The sequence below is a fragment of the Nerophis lumbriciformis genome, linkage group LG20 (assembly GCF_033978685.3).
Source record: "Nerophis lumbriciformis linkage group LG20, RoL_Nlum_v2.1, whole genome shotgun sequence".
Lineage (NCBI taxonomy): Eukaryota > Metazoa > Chordata > Actinopteri > Syngnathiformes > Syngnathidae > Nerophis > Nerophis lumbriciformis.
Window position 1 is genome coordinate 36,904,700 of NC_084567.2, and position 22,801 is coordinate 36,927,500.

General features: G+C 39.9%; 1 protein-coding gene across 2 annotated transcripts in view; it reads left to right on the plus strand.

Moving 5' to 3' along the window:
* The window catches only part of rxraa (retinoid X receptor, alpha a), a 363,104-nt gene that overhangs the window by 276,211 nt on the left and 64,092 nt on the right, over positions 1-22,801 (plus strand). For both annotated transcript variants that reach the window (XM_061980862.2, XM_061980863.2), the window contains exons 4-5: positions 1,027-1,177; positions 4,098-4,277. In XM_061980862.2, the coding sequence (XP_061836846.2) occupies positions 1,027-1,177; positions 4,098-4,277 (331 nt within the window). The remainder of the gene's footprint in view (positions 1-1,026; positions 1,178-4,097; positions 4,278-22,801) is intronic.

The following is a 22,801-nucleotide window of genomic DNA, read 5'->3' on the forward strand; positions in this document are numbered from 1 at the left end:
TTATTTTTTCTTTTTTTTCAACACTGACTTTTTGCAGTGTGCACATTCAGATGAATTCTTCAAAATTACAATAAAAAAGGGTTTTGGCCGGGCTGTATATATGCGCACTAATTGACTGAAACAGCACGCATTTGACGTGATGATGTCATGTTATCGATGGAAAAATGCATTTTTAGACAATATGATTTGCTTGAGCGGCTAGGAGACCCCGAGAGTAACAAGCGGTTGCCTTGTTGCCTTTCCATTAAGAACAATAAATTAGTTTTTAGTATAAGTTTGCTGGTTTCAAGAAATGTAATGCCGAGTGCATATCATTATGTCAAGATAATGGCACTAGCATTTACTTCATTTAAGAATCATTTTCAACATATCAAGCAAAAAGGTCTAATTTTTTTTTCTACCAAGAAAAGTGCACTTGTTATTAGTGAGAATATACTTATTTTAAGGTATTTTTGGGGTTCATTGAAGTTAGCTAATTTTACTTGTTTTGGAAAGTCTTGACAAGAAAAATTTCTTGTTCTATTGGCAGATAATTTTGCTTAGTTCAAGTAAAATACCCCTCATTTTTGTATATTTTTTTTCTTGTTTTTGAACACCGACTCAATAAAAAACAAAACAAAGAGACGTGTGGTGTAACTGTGTTTATCAGTAAAGAACTACAGATATCCTACAAAAAAAAAACCGAGGTACTACTGTACTTTATGTTCTCCTATACCGGTACGCCGTCTTCCGGAACTATGATTGTCGTACATTTGGGGTCCTGTGGAGCCTGTCAATAGCGTGCATAAAAGAGTTCCTGGGGTGGAATGGTGTGAGACACCGCTGTGCAACACTTAGCTTTAAAGCAGAGAGGAACAGGACGGAAGATAGAACGCATCAAATTGCCTACATGGCAGTTCAATCTACACGTGTGTTGCATATTTAAGGTCATCAGCTGCAGCAGTTCCACTATGGGTGTCTGTAATGACGTGCCAGCGCTGCTTTGTGACCTGTCTGTGTGTGTGTTTGTGTACGTTGATGTTCCAGCTGAACTCTCCCATGAACTCGGTCAGCAGCACCGAGGACATTAAGCCCCCGCTGGGTCTCAACGGCGTGATGAAAGTGCCCGCCCAGCCCTCCGGCACGGCCCTGTCGCTCACCAAGCACATATGCGCCATCTGCGGTGACCGTTCCTCAGGTGAGTCGCACGCGTCGTTACGGTGTCATCGTGGACGGGGATGGAACGGGAGGGTCGTATACAGTCGTGGTCAAAAGTTTACATATACTTGTAAAGAACATAATTTTATGTGATTGGAGCACATACTTGTTGGTCACAAAAAACATTCATGAAGTTTGCTTCTTTTATGAATTTATTATGGGTCTACTGAAAATGTGCTGGGTCAAAAGTATACATACAGCAATGTTAATATTTGCTTACATGTCCCTTGGCAAGTTTACCTGCAATAAGGCGCTTTTGGTAGCCATCCACAAGCTTCTGCTTGAATTTTTGACCACTCCTCTTGACAAAATCGGTGCAGTTCAGCTAAATGTGTTGATTTTCTTATGGTTGGAGGAGGGAGTTGTGACGGCACAGAACCACAAGGGGGCAATAGGTGGGAAAGTTCTGTGGTCAGATGAAACAAATATGGAGCTGGTATATGGCCACAATACCCAGCATTATGTTTGGAGGAGAAAAGGTGAGGCCTTTAATCCCAGGAACACCACACCTACCGTCAAGCATGGTGGTGGTAGTATTATGACATGGACTTGTTTCTTCAGCATTGTCCACACTTTGGGAAGACCATTCCAAAACCTTCATTCTAGCCTGATTTAGCCATTCCTTTACCACTTTTGACGTGTGTTTGGGGTCATTGTCCTGTTGGAACACCCAACTGCGCCCAAGGTCAACCTCCGGGCTGATGATTTTAGGTTGTCCTGAAGAATTTGGAGGTAATCCTCCTTTTTCATTGTCTCATTTAAAAGCACCAGTTCTATTGGCAGCAAAACAGGCCCAGAGCATAATACTACCACCACCATGCTTGACGGTATGCATGGTGTTCCTGGGATTATACTTTTGACCCAGCAGATTTGGTCACATTTTCAGTAGACCCATAATAAATTCATAACAGAACCAAACTTACTTCCCATTAAGTATTACACTTGATGTGACTACTATGCATATTTTGTGTTTTTCCCATTTAAAAAATATATTTTTTGACCAAAAGGGCACAAAAAACGAACACATTTTTAAAAATTAATAAAAAATTGTAATTAAAGTTAAAGTTAAAGTACCACACACACAATTGTTTTCAGATCTAAGCGTTAAAAGTATAATTTTTGTTTTAAATGTATGTATGTATCCTCGAGAACTTTGGTGGGATTTATTTTGTCACTTTCATAATTTTCTATCATTGCTCAACACATAAATGGTGTTTTAAGTTATTGACCTATTTAAATTTCCATTTTCTTCACTTCAGATATTTCACTTTGAATTTTTTGGGGGGTTAAATAATACATATTTTGTGTTTTTGCCATATTAAAAAAAATCTTTTTTTTCTTAACAAAAAGGGCACAAAACAAATAAAAAAAACATTTAAAAAAATAATAAAAAATGATAATTGTCGGATAGATCAAAAGTTGATCTACAGATTTACGTGTTGAAAGTATTTTTTTTTTAATGTATGATTTATTTTTTACACTTTTATGAGTTGGGCACTTTTGGATCCCCGAGAACTTTGGTGGTATTTATTTTGTCACTTTCGTAATTTTCTGTCATCGTTCTCAAAATAATAGTGTTTCAAAATAAATAGTGTTATGAGGTATTGACCTACTTAAATTTCCTATTTTTTCACTTCAGATGTTCCACTTTTAATTTTTTGGGGGGGTAAATAAGACATAATTCGTGTCTTTGCCAAATTAAAAAAAGTTTTTGTTTTTTTTAACAAAAAGGGCACAAAACAAATAAACAAAAACATTGTTTTTAAAATAATAAAAAATTTTAATTTTCAGATAGATCAAAAGTTAATCTAAAGATTTACGTGTTGAAAGTAGTTTTTTTTTTTAAATGTATGACTTATTTTTTTACATTTTTATGAGTTGGGCACTTTTGGATCCCCGAGAACTTTGGTGGTATTTATTTTGTCACTTTCGTAGTTTTCTTTCATTGCTCAAAAAATAATAGTGTTTTAAAATAAATAGTGTTATGAGTTATTGACTTACTTAAATTTCCATTTTCTTTCCACTTTAAATTTTTTGGGGGGGGTGTATAATACATAATTTGTGTTTTACCATATTAATTTAAAAAAATGTTTTTAACAAAAAGGCCACAAAACAAATAAACAAAAACACTTTAAAAAAAATAATTTAAAAAATTATAATTGTCGGATAGATCAAAAGTTGATCTACAGATTTACGAACTTTGGTGGTATTTATTTTGTCACTTTCGTAATTTTCTGTCATTGCTCAAAAAATAATAGTGTTTTAAAATAAATAGAGTTATGAGTTATTGACCTACTTAAATTTCCATTTTCTTCACTTCAGATGTTCCACTTTTAATTTTTTTGGGGGGGTAAATAAGACTTATTTTGTGTCTTTGCCATACAAAAACAGGATTGTCCCTGACAAAAAGCGCATAAAACATTTATTTGTTGTTTACTTTATAGCAACAGAACGACCTGAAGTTGATATAGAATTTTATATTACTTATTTTTAACATTTTTATGACTGAGACTAAACTTGAGGGGAGCGCTAAAGCTTAAAAAGGTCTAAAATATCTATTTTGTATTAGTTTAAAAAAATGAAAAATCTAAAAATGGCCCACACATACTTGAATTTTTCAGTGGAAAAAGTTAGGACACCCCTACAGTAGACAGACTAACAAAGCCTCAGCCTGAGCTTCGGAATTTGTTTAGTTGATCTATCATAATAATAAAGCTGTGAGGTTGGGTTTATCAAGAGAACAAATCCTTACCTGCAACCTATTCAACTTACTTTTTATTTTGGCATTTTCATGTGATTGTTCTTGTTTGTTCCCTTTTGATGGCGTTGCAAATGACCGCGCAGTAAATGTTGCGACTATTTGTCAACAAACTGAACGTGTCCGTCTCCCTCCTCCTCAGGCAAACACTACGGCGTGTACAGCTGCGAGGGCTGCAAGGGTTTCTTCAAAAGGACGGTGCGCAAAGACCTCACCTACACGTGCCGAGACAACAAGGACTGCGTCATCGACAAGCGCCAAAGGAACCGCTGCCAGTACTGCCGCTACCAAAAGTGTTTAGCCATGGGCATGAAGAGAGAAGGTACAGCACATACCGTAGAGGATAGTCACTCTTACTTCCTTGTTTCCTTACTAACACTTCATTGCATGCAAATGTCAAAAAGTACCGTGTTTTTCAGACTATAAGGTATTTACATCTGGATCATACACACAACTTAGAAGATAGCATTATTTCTAATGGAACACAACATTTTTAGGTGAGCAAAAGTATTGGAACATCCATCCATCCATCCATCCATCTTCTTCCGCTTATCCGAGGTCGGGTCGCGAGGGCAGCAGCCTAAGCAGGGAAGCCCAGACTTCCCTCTCCCCAGCCACTTCGTCCAGCTCCTCCTGGGGGATCCCGAGGCGTTCCCAGGCCAGCCGGGAGACTTAGTCTTCCCAACGTGTCCTGGGTCTTCCCCGTGGCCTCCTACCGGTCGGACGTGCCCTAAACACCTCCCGAGGGAGGCGATCGGGTGGCATCCTGACCAGATGCCCGAACCACCTCATCTGGCTCCTCTCCATGTGGAGGAGCAGCGGCTTTACTTTGAGCTCCCCCCGGATGACAGAGCTTCTCACCCTATCTCTAAGGGAGAGCCCCGCCACCCGGCGGAGGAAACTCATTTCGGCCGCTTGTACCCGTGATCTTGTCCTTTCGGTCATAACCCAAAGCTCATGACCATAGGTGAGGATGGGAACGTAGATCGACCGGTAAATTGAGAGCTTTGCCTTCCGGCTCAGCTCCTTCTTCACCACAACGGATCGATACAGCGTCAGCATTACTGAAGATGCCGAGTCGATCTCACGATCCACTCTTCCCTCACTCGTGAACAAGACTCCGAGGTACTTGAACTCCTCCACTTGGGGCAGGGTCTCCTCCCCAACCCGGAGATGGGCACTCCACCCTTTTCCGGGCGAGAACCATGGACTCGGACTTGGAGGTGCTGATTCTCATCCCAGTCGCTTCACACTCGGCTGCGAACCGATCCAGCGAGAGCTGAAGATCCTGGCCAGATGAGGCCATCAGGACCACATCATCTGCAAAAAGCAGAGACCTAATCCTGCAGCCACCAAACCGGATCCCCTCAACGCCTTGACTGCGCCGAGAAATTCTGTCCATAAAAGTTATGAACAGAATCGGTATTGGAACATAAAAACTTAAAATAGATTAAAGTGAATAAGACTTAATATTTAGTTGCAAATCTTTTGCTTTCAATACGTGCATCAAGCCTGTGAGCCGTTGACATCACCAAACTGTTGCATTCTTCTTTTGTGATGCTTTTCCAGGCTTTCACCGGAATCAGAATCAGAATGGTTTTATTGCCATTGTTTGAGAACGGGTTCACAAACTAGGAATGGTGCAACATAAAACACATATAACACAGATTTGGTAATAACAAGAGCTGTAACTGAGCTATCAGATCTTGTTATAGACTTAGAAGGAATTCTAGGGAGCTACTGTTAGGAGTTATTGTTCATGTGCCTGATGGCCGAGGGGAAAAAACTGTTCAGGTGGCGGGAGGTGTGGGTCTGGATGGACCGTAGTCCCCTGCCTGAGGAGAGAGGGGAGAATAGTATGTGTCCAGGGTGAGAAGAGTCAGCTGTGATCCGAACCACACGCCTCCTGGTCCTGGAGGAGAACAGGTCCTGGAGGGATGGGAGCTTGCAGCCTATCACCTTCTCAGCAGCATGTACGATGCGCTGCAGGCAATGCTTATCCTGGACTGTGGTGCCGGGGAACCACACGGTGATGGAGGAGGTCAGGATGGACTCGAGTAAAACTACACCAGCATCTCGGTCGGCACCTTAATTTCCTCAGCTGCCGCAGGAAGTACATCCTCTGCTGGGCCTTCTTGATGAGGGAGCTGATGGTCGACTCCCACTTGAGGTCCTGGGTGATGGTGGTGCCCAAAAAAACGGAAGGAGTCCACAATGGAGACGGGGGTGGGAGAGTCAATCAGGGTGAGGGGGGATGGTGGGGCTGTGACTTTCCTGAAGTCCATGATCATCTCCACTGTTTTCTGGGCGTTCAGCTCCAGGTTGTTGTGGCTGCACCAGGACGCCAGCCGGTCCACCTCTCTCCTGTAGGCGGACTCATCGCCATCCGCCAACTTGAGCAGTTTTACGGACTGGTGACTGGAGGTGCAGCAGTTTGTGTACAGGGAGAAGAGCCAGGGGGAGAGTACACAGCCCTGAGGTGTACCAGTGTTTGTGGTTGGACTGTCCGAGACAATCTTCCCCAGCCGCACGTGCTGTCTTCGGTCTGTCAGGAAGTCATTGATCCAACTGCAGAGGGAGTCGGGCACCCTGAGCTGGTAGAGCTTGTCTCGTAGCAGTCCAGGGAGGATGGTGTTGGAGACAGAGCTGAAGTCCACAAACACCGCAGCCTCTTTCAGTTGTTGTTTGTTTTGGGGGGTTACTCTCTTCAGTCTCCTCTTCAGCAGGTAAAATGCATGCTCTATTGGGTTTAAGTCTGGAGACTGACTTGGCCAGTCTAAAACCTTCCACTTCTTGCCCCTGATCAACTCCTTTGTTGTTTTGGTCGTTATCTTGCTGCATGATGAAGGATCTCCCAATCAGTTTGGTTGTATTTTTCTTTAAAGTAGCAGACAAAGTGTTTCTGTAGACTTTATGAGTTCATTTTGCTGCTGCCATCATCAATGAAGATGACATCCCAAACGTTGGCCTTTCCATCACTTTGAAAGAAGTTCATCTTTGTCTCAGAATCAGAATCAGAATCAGAATCAGAATCAGCTTTATTGTCATTACGCAAGGTAACGAGATTGAGGCCATTCCATACAGTGCGATGTGTGCATGCTAGAAAAACAATGTGCAAATATATAAAAATATAAAAAATGTAGAAGTGCAATGAATATGGTGTGAAATGAATATATACATGAAAAAAACAAAAACAAAAACAGGGTGGTTGGTGGAATGGGTTATTGCACCGAAGAGAAGGCAGTTATGAGGGACAATGGGGCAGTCCGTTCAGGATGGTTATGGCCCTGGGGAAGAAGCTGTTCTTTAGCCTGTTTGTTTTGGTTTTAATGCACCTGTAGCGCTTCCCAGAGGGCAGCAGGTGGAACAGGTCAGAGCCAGGGTGGGTGCTGTCCTTGATGATGGCACTGGCTCTGTTGAGGCAGCGGGAGGTGTAGATGTCCGTCAGAGAGGGGAGAGGGCGGCCGATGATCTTCTGAGCCGTCTTGACCACTCTTTGCAGCCTCTCCCTGTCTGCTGCAGTGCAGCTGCCGTACCATACCGTAATACAGTAGGTCAGCAGGCTCTCGATGGACGAGCGGTAGAAGGTCAGCAGCAGGTCAGGCTTCAGGTTGTACTTCCCGAGGACTCTAAGGAAGTGTAGCCGCTGCTGAGCCTTCTTGATGATTGATGTGGTGTTGACTGTCCAGGAGAAGTCATTAGAGATGTGGACTCCAAGGTACCTGAAGGTGTGGACCCTCTCTACACGCTCGCCGTTGATGTAGAGGGGGGCAGGGTCGGTGCTGCTCCTCCTGAAGTCGACGATGATCTCTCTGGTCTTGCTGGTGTTGAGAGCGAGGTTGTTCTCCGAAGACCAGGCCGTCAGCTTCAGGACCTCCTCTCTGTAGGCAGCCTCGTCACCCCTGGAGATGAGCCCGACACTGTGGTATCGTCGGCGAACTTGATCCCATAAAACTTTTTCCCAGAATTTTTGAGGCTCATCTCTGTACCTTTTGACAAATTCCAGCCTGGCCTTCCTGTTCTTCTTGCTAATAAGTGGTTTGCATCTTCTGGTGTAGTCTCTGTACTTCTGTTCATGAAGTAGATTGTGATACCTTCACTCCTACCCTCTGGAGGTCGTTGCTGATGTCACTAACAGTTGTTCTTTATAGCTCTCACAATGTTTCTGTCATCAACTCCTGATGTTTTCCTTGGTCCACCTGTTCCACGTCTGTTGCTTAGTACACCAGTGGTTTCTTTCTTCTTCAGGACATTCCAAATGGTTGTACTGGCTATGGCCAATGTTTGTGCAATGGCTCTGATTGATTGTCCATCTTCTCTCAGATTCACAATTGCTTCTTTTTCAACCAGAGACAGCTCTCTGGTTTTCATGTCGCTTCCACCTCTAAATGCAGTCTGCACAGGCAAAACCTATCCTACCCAATCTGAAACTGAGCTCAGATATTCAGTGCTATTTATTGTTTGAATAAGCAATGTAATTGGGAGACACCTGGGGCAACAAAACACACCTGTCAGTCACATGTTCCAATAATTTTGCTCTCCTGAAAAATGGGTAGGTTGAAACAAAAGGTGCTATCTTCTAAGTTGTGTATCAGATCCAAATGTAAATATCTGGAAATGAAAGCTAAAATGTTGATCTCTTGTCCCATATTTATCTTTTGATGTCAAACCCAAATGTTTTCAGTCTACAACAAAAATAAACAAATTGGACTCACTGTTCCAATACTTTTGGAGGGCACTGTGTATATGTATGTATATATATATATATATATATATATATATATATATATATATATATATATATATATATATATATATATATATATATATATATATATATATATATATTTATTTGTTTATATATATGTATATGTATATATACATACATATATATGCATGTATGTATATACATATATATGTATGTATATATATATATATATATATATATATATATATATATATATATATATATATATATATGTGTATATACATATACATATATGTGTATATACATATACATATATATATATATATATATATATATACAATGGTCAACAAAATAAACAAACAGTCGTACATTCATAGATTGAAAATGAAAATGTTGCAGACCGAAAGGGTTTAGGCTGAAGTTGAACACTTATAGCGCCTAACCCTATAAACAATGTCAAGTACAAGATGAACTTCCGAAAATTATGAAATGTTTTTTGTACAACATATTATAAATACACATTATACACAGTATGAACACTGTTCAATTATATACACAGTAAAGGCATGTGAAATATCCTTATACGCGTGTTAAACCTTTGTACCAATTTATATACTATATACAAACAATTATACTTCCATTATTATTTATATCCCACATTTAGTATTTTAATTAACATTGATCATAGTATTAACTACTGTGTTGATTCAAGAGTGATATATTTTTCCAAGACATTGGTCTTAAAGTGTTTTTTAAATGTATACGTTAGGTCAGGAAAAAAACACAGAAGCTATCTCATCCCTACAAGGCTCTTGTCATTAAAAAAGAAAAAGAAATGCAGGAAGTCCAGGAAGTGACGTACTCTTCGCGCATGCTTGGACCGATTGTGTCTTCTAGTACAGATTGAATAGCGACAGCCGCTACTGTCCTCTTGATATTTGCACATTTTGTAGATGGCTGTCCGCAGGTATATCTGGCATATATTAAAATTACGTCAACATCACAGACATGCTGACAACGCTCCAAACATTGGCGTGCGTTTGGTTTACATCCGGTTTGGGCCAGTGTGGTTTTCGGTAATCAAAGTGTTTTTATCTGTGGTCAAGTTTTTCAGTCCATCACTTGTCAATAGTGCGCAAATAATTGGATATATATATATATATATATATATATATATATATATATATATATATATATATATATATATATATATATATATACAGTAGAGATGTCCGAAATATCGGCATGCCGATATTATCGGCCGATAAATGCGTTAAAATGTAATACCGGAAATTATCGGTATCATTTTTTTATTATCGGTATCGTTTTATTTTTTTTGTTTTTTTTTTATTAAATCAACATAAAAAACACAAGATACACTTACAATTAGTGCACCAACCCAAAAAACCTCCGTCCCCCATTTACACTCATTCACACAAAAGGGTTGTTTCTTTCTGTTATTAATATTCTGGTTCCTACATTATATATCAATATATATCAATACAGTCTGCATGGGATACAGTCCGTAAGCACACATGATTGGTCCACTAATAGTACTAACCTTTAACAGTTAATTTTACTAATTGTCATTAATGACTAGTTTCTATGTAACTGTTTTTATATTGTTTTACTTTCTTTTTTATTCAAGAAAATGTTTTTAATTTATTTATCTTATTTTATTTTGTTAATTTTTTTAAAAGTACCTTATCTTCACTATACCTGGTTGTCCAAATTAGGCATACCGTATTTTCCGCACCATAAGCCGCCCTGGGTTAAAAGCCGCGCCTTCAATGAACGGCATATTTCAAAACTTTGTCCACCTATAAGCCGCCCCGTGTTATAAGCCGCATCTAACTGCGCTAAAGGAATGTCAAAAAAACAGTCGGATAGGTCAGTCAAACTTTATTAATATATTAAAAACCAGCGTGATGTGGGCGCGCATGGAGTCGTATATCAACACGGACGGAGCTGCGTGAAAAAAGCCACCCGGCCTCTTCGCGTAAACTTACCTTAACCACTCGCTCATCTTTTCTTCATCCATCCATCCCTTCGAGTTAGCTTTTATGATGACGCCGGCTGGAAAGGTCTCTTTTGGCAAGGTCTTCCTTTTGAATATCACCATGGGTGGAAGTTTCTGGCCATTAGCATGGCAAGCTAGAACCACAGTGAAGGATGACTTCTCATTCCCTGTGGTGCGAATATTCACCGTACGTGCTCCCGTTGTATCCACAGTGCGGTTCACAGGAATATCAAAAGTCAGTGGAACCTCGTCCATGTTGATAATGTTCTCTGGCCGGATCTTTTTTTCAGCTATTTTGTTTTTACAATATGCACGGAAAGTAGCCAGCTTTTCTTGAAAGTCTTTAGGCAGTTGCTGTGAAATAGTAGTCCGTGTGCGGATGGAGAGATTGCGTCTTTTCATGAACCGGAAACCTGTCGCTTAGTAGGAGCCATTTTGTGGTCTTTACAGATGTAAACACACAAAGGAAATGAAACGTAATATCCGCGCGCTTCTGCTTCTTCTACCGGGGGGGTGGTTGCTTACAGTAGAAGAAGAAGCGCTTCCTGTTCTATGGGGGCGGGTGCTTACCTTGGCGGTTGCTTGCGTAGAAGAAGAAGCACTTCCTCTTCTACGGGGAAAAAAGATGGCGGCTGTTTACCGTAGTTGCGAGACCGAAACTTTATGAAAATGAATCTTAATATTAATCCATATATAAAGCGCACCGGGTTATAAGCCGCACTGTCAGCTTTTGAGTAAATTTGTGGTTTTTAGGTGCGGCTAATAGTGCGGAAAATACGGTAATAATGTGACTGTATATATCGGTTGATATCTGTATCGGTTGGTATCGGTAATTAAAGAGTTGGACAATATCGGATATCGGCAAAAAGCCATTATCGGACATCCCTAATATACAGTATACATATTGAAGCGACTGTCAGAAAGCGGCTTGAAGATGGTCTGTAAAACATAATCTATGCAACATTTGGTGGTCCGGAAAATACGGTAATTGTCTGTGACGTGTCCAACCATGTGTCCATCAAAGTCGATCAGACGATATTTCTTCATGCAACCTCTACTTCACCTCAGTTTTATTCAGGGTTTTTTTCGTTGCCACATTGTGCTGAGAGTTGGGTTCTGCCGCTTCAAACAATACAAATATTGATTTCAGCTGTTGGACCCCAAGAACTTTGCTGAATATGGAAACTCTGTAAGGAGTTTATGCAACCGTTTGTCCCGAAGGAGTGATGTTATGTTGAGTCGAGATATGAAAACAAAGAAGATGGATTACATTGTGTCCTCTTCACAGTCCTCAAGGACCCTGCCGAGAGTATAGAGCTGGTCCACAGTTCCACGACCAGGACGAAAACCACACTGTTCCTCTTGAATCCGAGGTTCGACCATCCGGCGTAGCCTCCTCTCCAGTACACCTGAATAGACCTTACCGGGAAGGCTGAGGAGTGTGATCCCACGATAGTTAGAGCACACCCTCCGGTTCCCCTTCTTAAAGAGAGGAACCACCATTTTAACCACTATTTTACCCCCCCCCCCCCCCCCCTTTCAAATGTCTATTCTCGGTGTTGGATTTTATCAAATAAATTTCCCCAAAATATGCGACTTATACTCCAGTGCGACTTATATATCTTTTTTCCCTTCTTTATTATGCATTTTCGGCCGGTGCGACTTATACTCCGGAGCGACTTATACCATACTTGCCAACCCTCCCGAATTTTCCGGGAGACTCCCGAAATTCAGCGCCTCTCCCGAAAACCTCCCGGGACGAATATTCTCCCGAAAATCTCCCGATTTTCAGCCGGAGCTGGAAGCCACGCCCCCTCCAGCTCCATGCGGACCTGAGTGAGGACAGCCTTTTTTCATGACGGGAGGACAACAGGGTGACAAGAACTAAATCATCCAGACTAGAGATAAATTGTATTATTATGTTTATCTTACCTAAAAATAAATATATTTATTAATTTAAAAAAATATAAAATAAATACATTTTTACTTTATTTTGCTGAAAACATCAACATTAATTGTATTTTTATTTGTATTTTTTCGTGACTCCTTATTACATCCAGCCATAGAATTATACATTAAAATAAACATATTTGAAATAATTGATTTTAAATTATCATAATAATTCATTTAAAATGACCATATTTAATTATTAAAATAATTGCTTGTTTATCAACAACTTTAGCATTTTATTCATTACATTTTAAAACTCTCAGAAGCCAAGTTATGTTATATTCCTTAATATTTATTTATGCAAGTTTGAAGTATCAATTATCTAAACACAGTTTGTTTGCATATTTTCAGGATGTAGATATCTATATATATATATATATATATATATATATATATATATATATATATATATATATATATTTATATATATATATATCCAGTAGAGATGCGCGGTTTGCGGGCACAACCGCGGAGTCCGCGGATTATCCGCGGATCGGGCGGATGAAATTAAAAAAAATTAGATTTTATCCGCGGGTCGGGTCGGGTCGGGTCGGATCGGGCGGTTGAAATAAAAAAAAATTAGATTTTAAATAGATTCAGGCGGGTGGCAGTTAAACCAATTCGGAAATATATATACATAGTTAAATGTTGTTACCCACATACGAAAAACGAGCAGGCACCTGCTGCATATGCCACAACAGAAGAAAAAAAAAAAAAGAGATGGACACTTTTACGGAGCGGAGAAGGGACGCCTCGCCGGGGTCCGGGACCGAGGCCCCTTCCCCCGAGAGGGCCCCACCGGGAGCCGTAGCTGAGGCGATCCGCGAGAAGGGCCCGACGCACATCCAGGGTCACCACCGCGCCCACCGCACCGACACTCCGCCTCGTCCGCCTTCGCCGCGGCCGGCGTCACGCGCAGCAGGTAAGCAGCTTACCTGCCCGCCACCCCTGTTGCCGGGGGCGCGTAACAGGGGTCACTCCGCGCGCAGTGCGCTCACGAAAGGGGTGGGGCTCACCCTGGTTGATATAGACAGCAGCTGGGACGGTGGCCATGGAAGTCGGAACCCGCTAAGGAGTGTGTAACAACCCACCTGCCGAATCAACTAGCCCTGAAAATGGATGGCGCTGGAGCGTCGGGCCCACACCCGGCCGTCGCCGGCAGCGAGACGCGCTTGGAGGTGCGCTCAGCGCGGCTCCCATATGATTGCGCACTGGTGTGCGTCTGGGTCGTGACAGCGTGGCACGCGAATGTCTGTGCTGCATTGGATCAGTCTCCTTTATTTAACAGGCAAAAGCTTTATAACCTCACTAATGCCTTGCATCGTCTATATTAGATATATAACAACGGGCGGGTGCGGGCGGATGCGGTTCTGATCAAATGTTAGGTCGGGTGGATGGCGGATGGTTGACGACTTTCTGATGCGGTTGCGGATGAAATAATTGCCTATCCGCGCATCTCTAATATCCGGCATAGCCTATATATATATATATATATATATATATATATATATATATATATATATGAAATACTTGACTTGGTGAGTTCTAGCTGTCAATATACTCCTCCCCTCTTAACCATGCCCTCAACCACGCCCCGCCCCACCCCCGACCAGGCCCCCACCCCCCACCTCCCGAAATCGGAGGTCTCAAGGTTGGCAAGTATGACTTATACTCTGAAAATGACGGTATGCTTCAGCTGTGGCACTGTCCTGGCGCTCACCTGTAACCAAAGACTCCAGTGCACATGAAACCAAGGAGAGTTTGGGGGCGCTCACAGACTGCGAGGTGTGAATTTTAACACTCGCTGCTGTTGAACGCTGTTTCACACATCCAATGCATCCATCATCGTCTCCTATTATGGTCGGCAGCGTCGCTGGCGAATACAGATTCACAGAGTGAAAGATGTCCTTATATGCGGGGGATGATGATGAACGGCGGTGACGGGTGTTAACCGGGGAGCGTACCTGCGAGAGTGACTTCACTCCTGGAAAAACGGCTCGTCTTTGACCTTTTCTTGGCCTTCCCACTCGCCACTGAAAGACTCCTTTTCTCTACTATTATCATTCGCTGATGTGCCGCCCCCTACGCCCCGAGGGTGGTAGTTACAGAACAAGGCGCCGGTTGCCCAAAAGGCTAAGTGAATCCACGGGAGAAAAAAAACAGGATTATATGAATTTATACTCTTGCAGTCAGGAGAGAGGGGGAGGAGGAGCGCGGATAAAGTTAACATGATTTCAGCCCTCTTCACCTCTCGCTGACTCCGAGACAAGTATTTTACCCGTGGGCTGACCTCCACCGCCAGACAGCAGAGCCTCTAAAGCAGGGGGGGCCCCTTTCCTTCTTCTCCTTTGACACCCCCTTCTCGTCATGACCATAGGAAAATATGGAAACTGTTCATTCTGCAAACTCTGCTTTATATTAACCAAACTTTTGACATAATTCCTGCAAAAAGACTAAATCTATGCAGGGACGTGGTTTCTCCAACCTTCGCCGCATCGGGTCTCGGTGTCTGCTGAGCGCACAAAACATTTCCCGTCTCTCCTCGAACGGCCCAATCAGATGACGGACCCGTTTCGCCGTGGCTTTACACTGCAAAAAGTCAGTGTTCAAAAATAAGAAAAAATAATACAAAAATTAGAGGTATTTTATTTGAAATAAGCAAAATTATCTGCCAATAGAATAAGAAAATTTGGCTTGTCAAGACTTTCCAAAACAACTAAAATTAGCTAACCTCAATGAACCCAAAAATACCTTAAAATAAGTACCGCATTTTTTGGAGTATAAGTCGCACCGGCCGAAAATGCATAATAAAGAAGGAAAAAAAACATATATAAGTCGCACTGGAGTATAAGTCTCATTTTTTGGGGAAATTTATTTGATAAAAGCCAACACCAAGAATAGACATTTGAAAGGCAATTTAAAATAAATAAAGAATAGTGAACAACAGGCTGAATAAGTGTACGTTATATGAGGCATAAATAACCAACTGGTATGTTAACGTAACATATTATGGTAAGAGTCATTCAAATAACTATAACATATAGAACATGCTATACGTTTACCAAACAATCTGTCACTCCTAATCGCTAAATCCCATGAAATCTTATACGTCTAGTCTCTTACGTGAATGAGATAAATAATATTATTTGATATTTTACGGGTAATGTGTTAATAATTTCACACATAAGTCGCTCCTGAGTATAAGTCGCACCCCCGGCCAAACTATGAAAAAAACTGCGACTTATAGTCCGAAAAATACGGTACTCTTATAGTAGTACAGTTGGCACAGTACAGTAAACTGACAGTTAATATTTAAACATTTAAAATGTGACATTTCAAACAATTTTGAATAGAAATAGTTCATGCACATTCAGATAAATTCTTCAAAATTACAATTAAAAAAATGTTTGGCCGGGGGGCCGGCCAAATAAAATATATGCGCACTAATTGACTGAAAGAGCACGCACTTGGTGCGATGATGTCATGTTATCCATGGAAAAAATGCATTTTTAGACAATATGATTTGCCTGAGCGGCTAGGAGACCCCGAGAGTAACAAGCGGTTGCCTTGTTGCCTTTCCATTAAGAACAATAAACTAGTTTTTAGTATAAGTTTGCTGGTTTCAAGAAATGTAATGCCGAGTGCATATCATTATGTCAAGATAATGGCACTAGCATTTACTTCATTTAAGAACATTTTTCAACATATTGAGCAAAAAATGTCTCTTTTTTTTCTACCAAGAAAAGTGCACTTGTTATTAGTGAGAATATACTTATTTTAAGGTATTTTTGGGTTCATTGAGGTGAGCTAATTTTACTTGTTTTGGAAAGTCTTGACAAGCCAAATTTTCTTGTTCTATTGGCAGATAATTTTGCTTAGTTCAAATGAAATACCCCTAACTTTTGGGTTAGTTTTTCTTGTTTTTGAACACTGACTTTTTGCAGTGTAAAGCCACGGCGAAACGGGTCCGTCATCTGATTGGGCCGTTCGAGGAGAGACGGGAAATGTTTTGTGCGCTCAGCAGACACCGAGACCGGTTCGGCGAAGGTTGGAGAAACCACGTCCCTGCATAGGTTTAGTCTTTTTGCAGGAATTATGTTAAAAGTTTGGTTTGCACACTGCAAAAACTGAAATCTAAGTAAGATTAAATATCTCAAATAAGGGTGATATTTGATTATTTTCTGTCTAATAAGATCATTCTTCTCACTAAGCAGATTTTATGTTAAAGTGTTTTACTTGTTTTAAGGGTTTTGGTCCTAAATGATCTCAGTAAGATATTACAGCTTGTTGCTGAGATTTGATGACCTATATTGAGTAAATTATGCTTGAAACTAGAATATCAACTGTTGCAAAACTGTGTCATCAACACTCACAAGTATAAAACTACTTTTTTAAAGTAATAATTTCTTATTTCAAGCATGAAATAAAAAATCATGACTTTGACACAATTGTGTCTCATAATTAAAACAGATGACAGCCAAATGGACTTTGCTGTTTTATTTTCAATGAAACAATAGAAAATAAGTACTCATATAGTAGTACAGTTGGCACAGTACAGTAAACTGACAGTTAATATTTAAACATTTCATATCATATCATATTGTCTAAAAATGCATTTTTCCATGGATAACATGACATCATCGCGTCAAGTGCGTGCTCTTTCAGTCAATTAGTGCGCATATCTTTGTATAATTGTAATTTTGAAGAATTAATCTGAATGTGCATGAACTATTTCTGTTCAAAATTGTTTAAAATGTTAAATGTTTAAATATTAACTGTCAGTTTACTGTACTGTGCCAACTGTACTACTATATGAGTACGTATTTTCTATTGTTTCATTGAAAATAAAACAGCAAAGTCCATTTGGCTGTCATCTGTTTTAATTATGAGACACAATTGTGTCAAAGTCATGATTTTTTTATTTCATGCTTGGAGTAAGAAATGATTACTTTAAAAAAAGTGGTTTTATACTTGTGAGTGTTGATGACACAGCTTTGCAACAGTTGATATTCTAGTTTCAAGCATGTTTTACTCAATATAGGTCATCAAATCTCAGCAACAAGCTGTAATATCTTACTGAGATCATTTAGGACCAAAACACTTAAAACAAGTAAAACACTCTAACATAAAATCTGCTTAGTGAGAAGAATTATCTTATCAGACAGAAAATAAGCAAATATCACCCTTATTTGAGGTATTTAATCTTACTTAGATTTCAGTTTTTGCAGTGTGCAAACCAAACTTTTGACATAATTCCTGCAAAAAGACTAAACCTATGCAGGGACGTGGTTTCTCCGACCTTCGCAGCATCAATTCTCGGTGTCTGCTGAGCGCACAAAACATTTCCCGTCTCTCCTCGAACGGCCCAATCAGATGACGGACCCGTTTCGCCGTGGCTTTACACTGCAAAAAGTCAGTGTTCAAAAACAAGAAAAAATAACACAAAAATGAGGGGTATTTTACTTGAACTAAGCAAAATTATCTGCTAATAGAACAAGAAAATTTGGCTTGTCAAGACTTTCCAAAACAAGTAAAATTAACTAACCTCAATGAACCCAAAAAGACCTTAAAATAAGTATATTCTCACTAAGTGCACTTTTCTTGGTAGAAAAAAAAAGAGACCTTTTTTGCTCAATATGTTGAAAAATATTCTTAAATTAAATAAATGCTAGTGCCATTATCTTGACATAATGATATGCGCTCGGCATTACATTTCTTGAAACCAGCAAACTTATACTAAAAACGAATTTATTGTTCTTAAAGGAAAGGCAACAAGGCAACCGCTTGTTACTCTCGGGGTCTCCTAGCCGCTCAGGCAAATCATATTGTCTAAAAATGCATTTTTCCATCGATAACATGACATCATCGCGTCAAGTGCGTGCTCTTTCAGTCAATTAGTGCGCATATCTTTGTATAATTGTAATTTTGAAGAATTAATCTGAATGTGCATGAACTATTTCTGTTCAAAATTGTTTGAAATGTTAAATATTTAAATATTAACTGTCAGTTTACTGTACTGTGCCAACTGTTCTACTATATGAGTACCTACTTTATATTGTTTCATTGGAAATAAAACAGCAAAGTCCATTTGGCTGTCATCTGTTTTAATTATGAGACACAATTGTGTCAAAGTCATGATTTTTTATTTCATGCTTGGAGTAAGAAATTATGACTTTAAAAAAGTAGTTTTATACTTGTGAGTGTTGATGACACAGCTTTGCAACAGTTGATATTCTAGTTTCAAGCATGTTTTACTCAATATAGGTCATCAAATCTCAGCAACAAGCTGTAATATCTTACTGAGATCATTTAGGACCAAAACCCTTAAAACAAGTAAAACACTCTAACATAAAATCTGCTTAGTGAGAAGAATTATCTTATCAGACAGAAAATAAGCAAATATCACCCTTATTTGAGGTATTTCATCTTACTTAGATTTCAGTTTTTGCAGTGTGCAAATCAAACTTTTGACATAATTCCTGCAAAAAGACTAAACCTATGCAGGGACGTGGTTTCTCCAACCTTCGCCGCATTGGGTCTCGGTGTCTGCTGAGCACATAAAACATTTCCTGTCTCTCTTCAAACGGCCCAATCAGATGACGGACCTGTTTCGCCGTGGCTTTAAACTGCAAAAAGTCAGTGTTCAAAAACAAGAAAAAATAATACAAAATTTAGGGGTATTTTACTTGAACTAAGCAAAATTATCTGCCAATAGAACAAGAAAATTCGGCTTGTCAAGACTTTCCAAAACAAGTAAAATTAGCTAACCTCAATGAACCCAAAAATACCTTAAAATAAGTATATTCTCACTAATAACAAGTGCACTTTTCTTGGTAGAAAAATGAGACCTTTTTGCTCAATATGTTGACAAATATTCTTAAATTAAATAAATGCTAGTGCCATTATCTTGACATAATGATATGCGCTCGGCATTACATTTCTTGAAACCAGCAAACTTATACTAAAAACTAATTTATTGTTCTTAATGGAAAGGCAACAAGGCAACCGCTTGTTACTCTCGGGGTCTCCTAGCCGCTCAGGTAAATCATATTGTCTAAAAATGCATTTTTCCATTGATAACATGACATCATCGCGTCAAGTGCGTGCTCTTTCAGTCAATTAGTGCGCATATCTTTGTATAATTGTAATTTTGAAGAATTAATCTGAATGTGCATGAACTATTTCTGTTCTTTTTGCAATGTTAAATGTTTAAATATTAACTGTCAGTTTGCTGTACTGTGCCAACTGTACTACTATATGAGTACGTATAGTCCATTTGGCTGTCATCTGTTTTAATTATGAGACACAATTGTGTCAAAATCATGATTTTTTTGTTTTTCATGCTTGACATAAGAAATTATGACTTTAAAAAAGTATTTTTATACTTGTGAGTGTTGATGACACAGCTTTGCAACAGTTGATATTCTAGTTTCAAGCATGTTTTACTCAATATAGGTCATCAAATCTCAGCAACAAGCTGTAATATCTTACTGAGATCATTTAGGACCAAAACCCTTAAAACAAGTAAAACACTCTAACATAAAATCTGCTTAGTGAGAAGAATTATCTTATCAGACAGAAAATACTCAAATATCACCCTTATTTGAGGTATTTCATCTTACTTAGATTTCACTTTTTGCAGTGTAAGCAGTCAGTGTGCACAAGAAAAGATCCTCATTGGTTTGTGTTTGTGTTGCAGCCGAGGCTGTTGTGTGTCACGCAGACTGCTCGGCAATGCGGTGACAACCCGGAGATTATTTATATGTTTATAAGTGGTTTTGTGCATAAAAGTGGCCAGCTGTTTGTAATGAAGCACCACATGACAAACACATTGCTTTGATAAAGAAGGGGAGAAGTCATTGAAAGTATTCCCGCATTGCATTGGTGTGTAATGGAGTTCAGAAGCCTTCAATGGTCTCTAGTGTTGAAGCAACTTGTGGTGAAGAAGTTTTGTGGGCCCTTTTTGTGATCGTCACGGCTTAAAATGAGTGTTCTCAAAAAGTAGTTTTTTTTCCTAATCGATTGTTTTAAAACAATTTAGAATTGTAAATGATTAACAATTGCGGTTTGGATGTGTTTTTTTTTTTTTTTGTGCACCCCTAAATAATAGTCAAAAACACATTATTGTCTCCTATTTAATGCCATGTTAACAGAAGTCAGCTCTTTTTTGAACAAATTAGCTAATTAAATTATTCTTATTATTTTTGCAATGATTCCAAAACCAAAACCAAAACCAGTGAAGTTGGCACGTTGTGTAAATGGTAAACAAAAACAGAATACAATGATTTGCTAATCCTTTTCAACCTATATTCAATTGAATAGACTGCAAAGACAAGATATTTAATGTGCGAATTGAAAAACGTGAAAAAAAAATTAACTTAGAATTTAATGGCAGCAACACATTGCAAAAAAAGTTGGCATTTTTACCACTGTGTTGCATGGCCTTTCCTTTTAACAACACTCAGTAAACATTTGGGAACTGAGGAGACACATTTTTGAAGCTTTTCAGGTGGAATTCTTTCCCATTCTTGCTTGATGTACAGCTTAAGTTGTTCAACAGTCCAGGGTCTCTGTTGTGGTATTTTAGGCTGGACTACAGGCAGGCCAGTCTAGTACCCGCACTCTTTTACTATGAAGCCACGCTGTTGTAACACATGGCTTGGCATTGTCTCGCTGAAATAAGCAGGGGCGTCCATGATAACATTGCCTGAATGGCAACATATGTTGCTCCAAAACCTGTATGTACCTTTCAGCATTAATGGCGCCTTCACAGATGTGTAAGTTACCCATGTCTTGGGCACTAATACACCCCCATACCATCACAGATGCTGGCTTTTCAACTTTGCGTCTATAACAGTCTAGATGGTTCTTTTCTTCTTTGGTCCACAGTTTCCAAAAACAATTTGAAATGTGGACTCGTCAGACCGCAGAACACTTTTCCACTTTGCATCAGTCCATCTTAGATGAGCTCGGGCCCCAGCGAAGCCGGCGGCGTTTCTGGGTGTTGTTGATAAAAGGCTTTGGCTTTACATAGTAGCGTTTTAACTTGCACTTACAGACGTAGCGACAAACTGTAGTATACTGACAATGGTTTTCTGATGTGTTCCTGAGCCCATGTGGTGATATCCTTTACACACTGATGTCGCTTTTTGATGCAGTACCGCCTGTGGTCCACAGTTTCCAAAAACAATTTGAAATGTGGACTCGTCAGACCGCAGAACACTTTTCCACTTTGCATCAGTCCATCTTAGATGAGCTCGGGCCCCAGCGAAGCCGGTGGCGTTTCTGGGTGTTGTTGATAAAAGGCTTTGGCTTTACATAGTAGCGTTTTAACTTGCACTTACAGACGTAGCGACAAACTGTAGTATACTGACAATGGTTTTCTGATGTGTTCCTGAGCCCATGTGGTGATATCCTTTACACACTGATGTCGCTTTTTGATGCAGTACCGCCTGTGGTCCACAGTTTCCAAAAACAATTTGAAATGTGGACTCGTCAGACCGCAGAACACTTTTCCACTTTGCATCAGTCCATCTTAGATGAGCTCGGGCCCCAGCGAAGCCGGCGGCGTTTCTGGGTGTTGTTGATAAAAGGCTTTGGCTTTACATAGTAGCGTTTTAACTTGCACTTACAGACGTAGCGACAAACTGTAGTATACTGACAATGGTTTTCTGATGTGTTCCTGAGCCCATGTGGTGATATCCTTTACACTCTGATGTCGCTTTTTGATGCAGTACCGCCTGTGGTCCACAGTTTCCAAAAACAATTTGAAATGTGGACTCGTCAGACCGCAGAACACTTTTCCACTTTGCATCAGTTCATCTTAGATGAGCTCGGGCCCCAGCGAAGCCGGCGGCGTTTCTGGGTGTTGTTGATAAATGGCTTCCGCTTTGCATAGTAGAGTTTTAACTTGCACTTGCAGATGTAGCGACCAACTGTCGCTACTGAGAGTGGTTTTCTGACAAGTTCCTGAGCCCATGTGGTGATATCCTTTACACACTGATGTCGCTTTTTGATGTGGGATCGAAAGGTCTGTAATATCATAGCTTTCGTGCAGTGATTTCTCCAGATTCTCTGAACCTTTTGATGATATTACAGAGCGTAGATGGTGAAATCCCTAAATTCCTCGGAAGAATTCATTGAGAAATGTTGTTTCTTAAACTGTCGG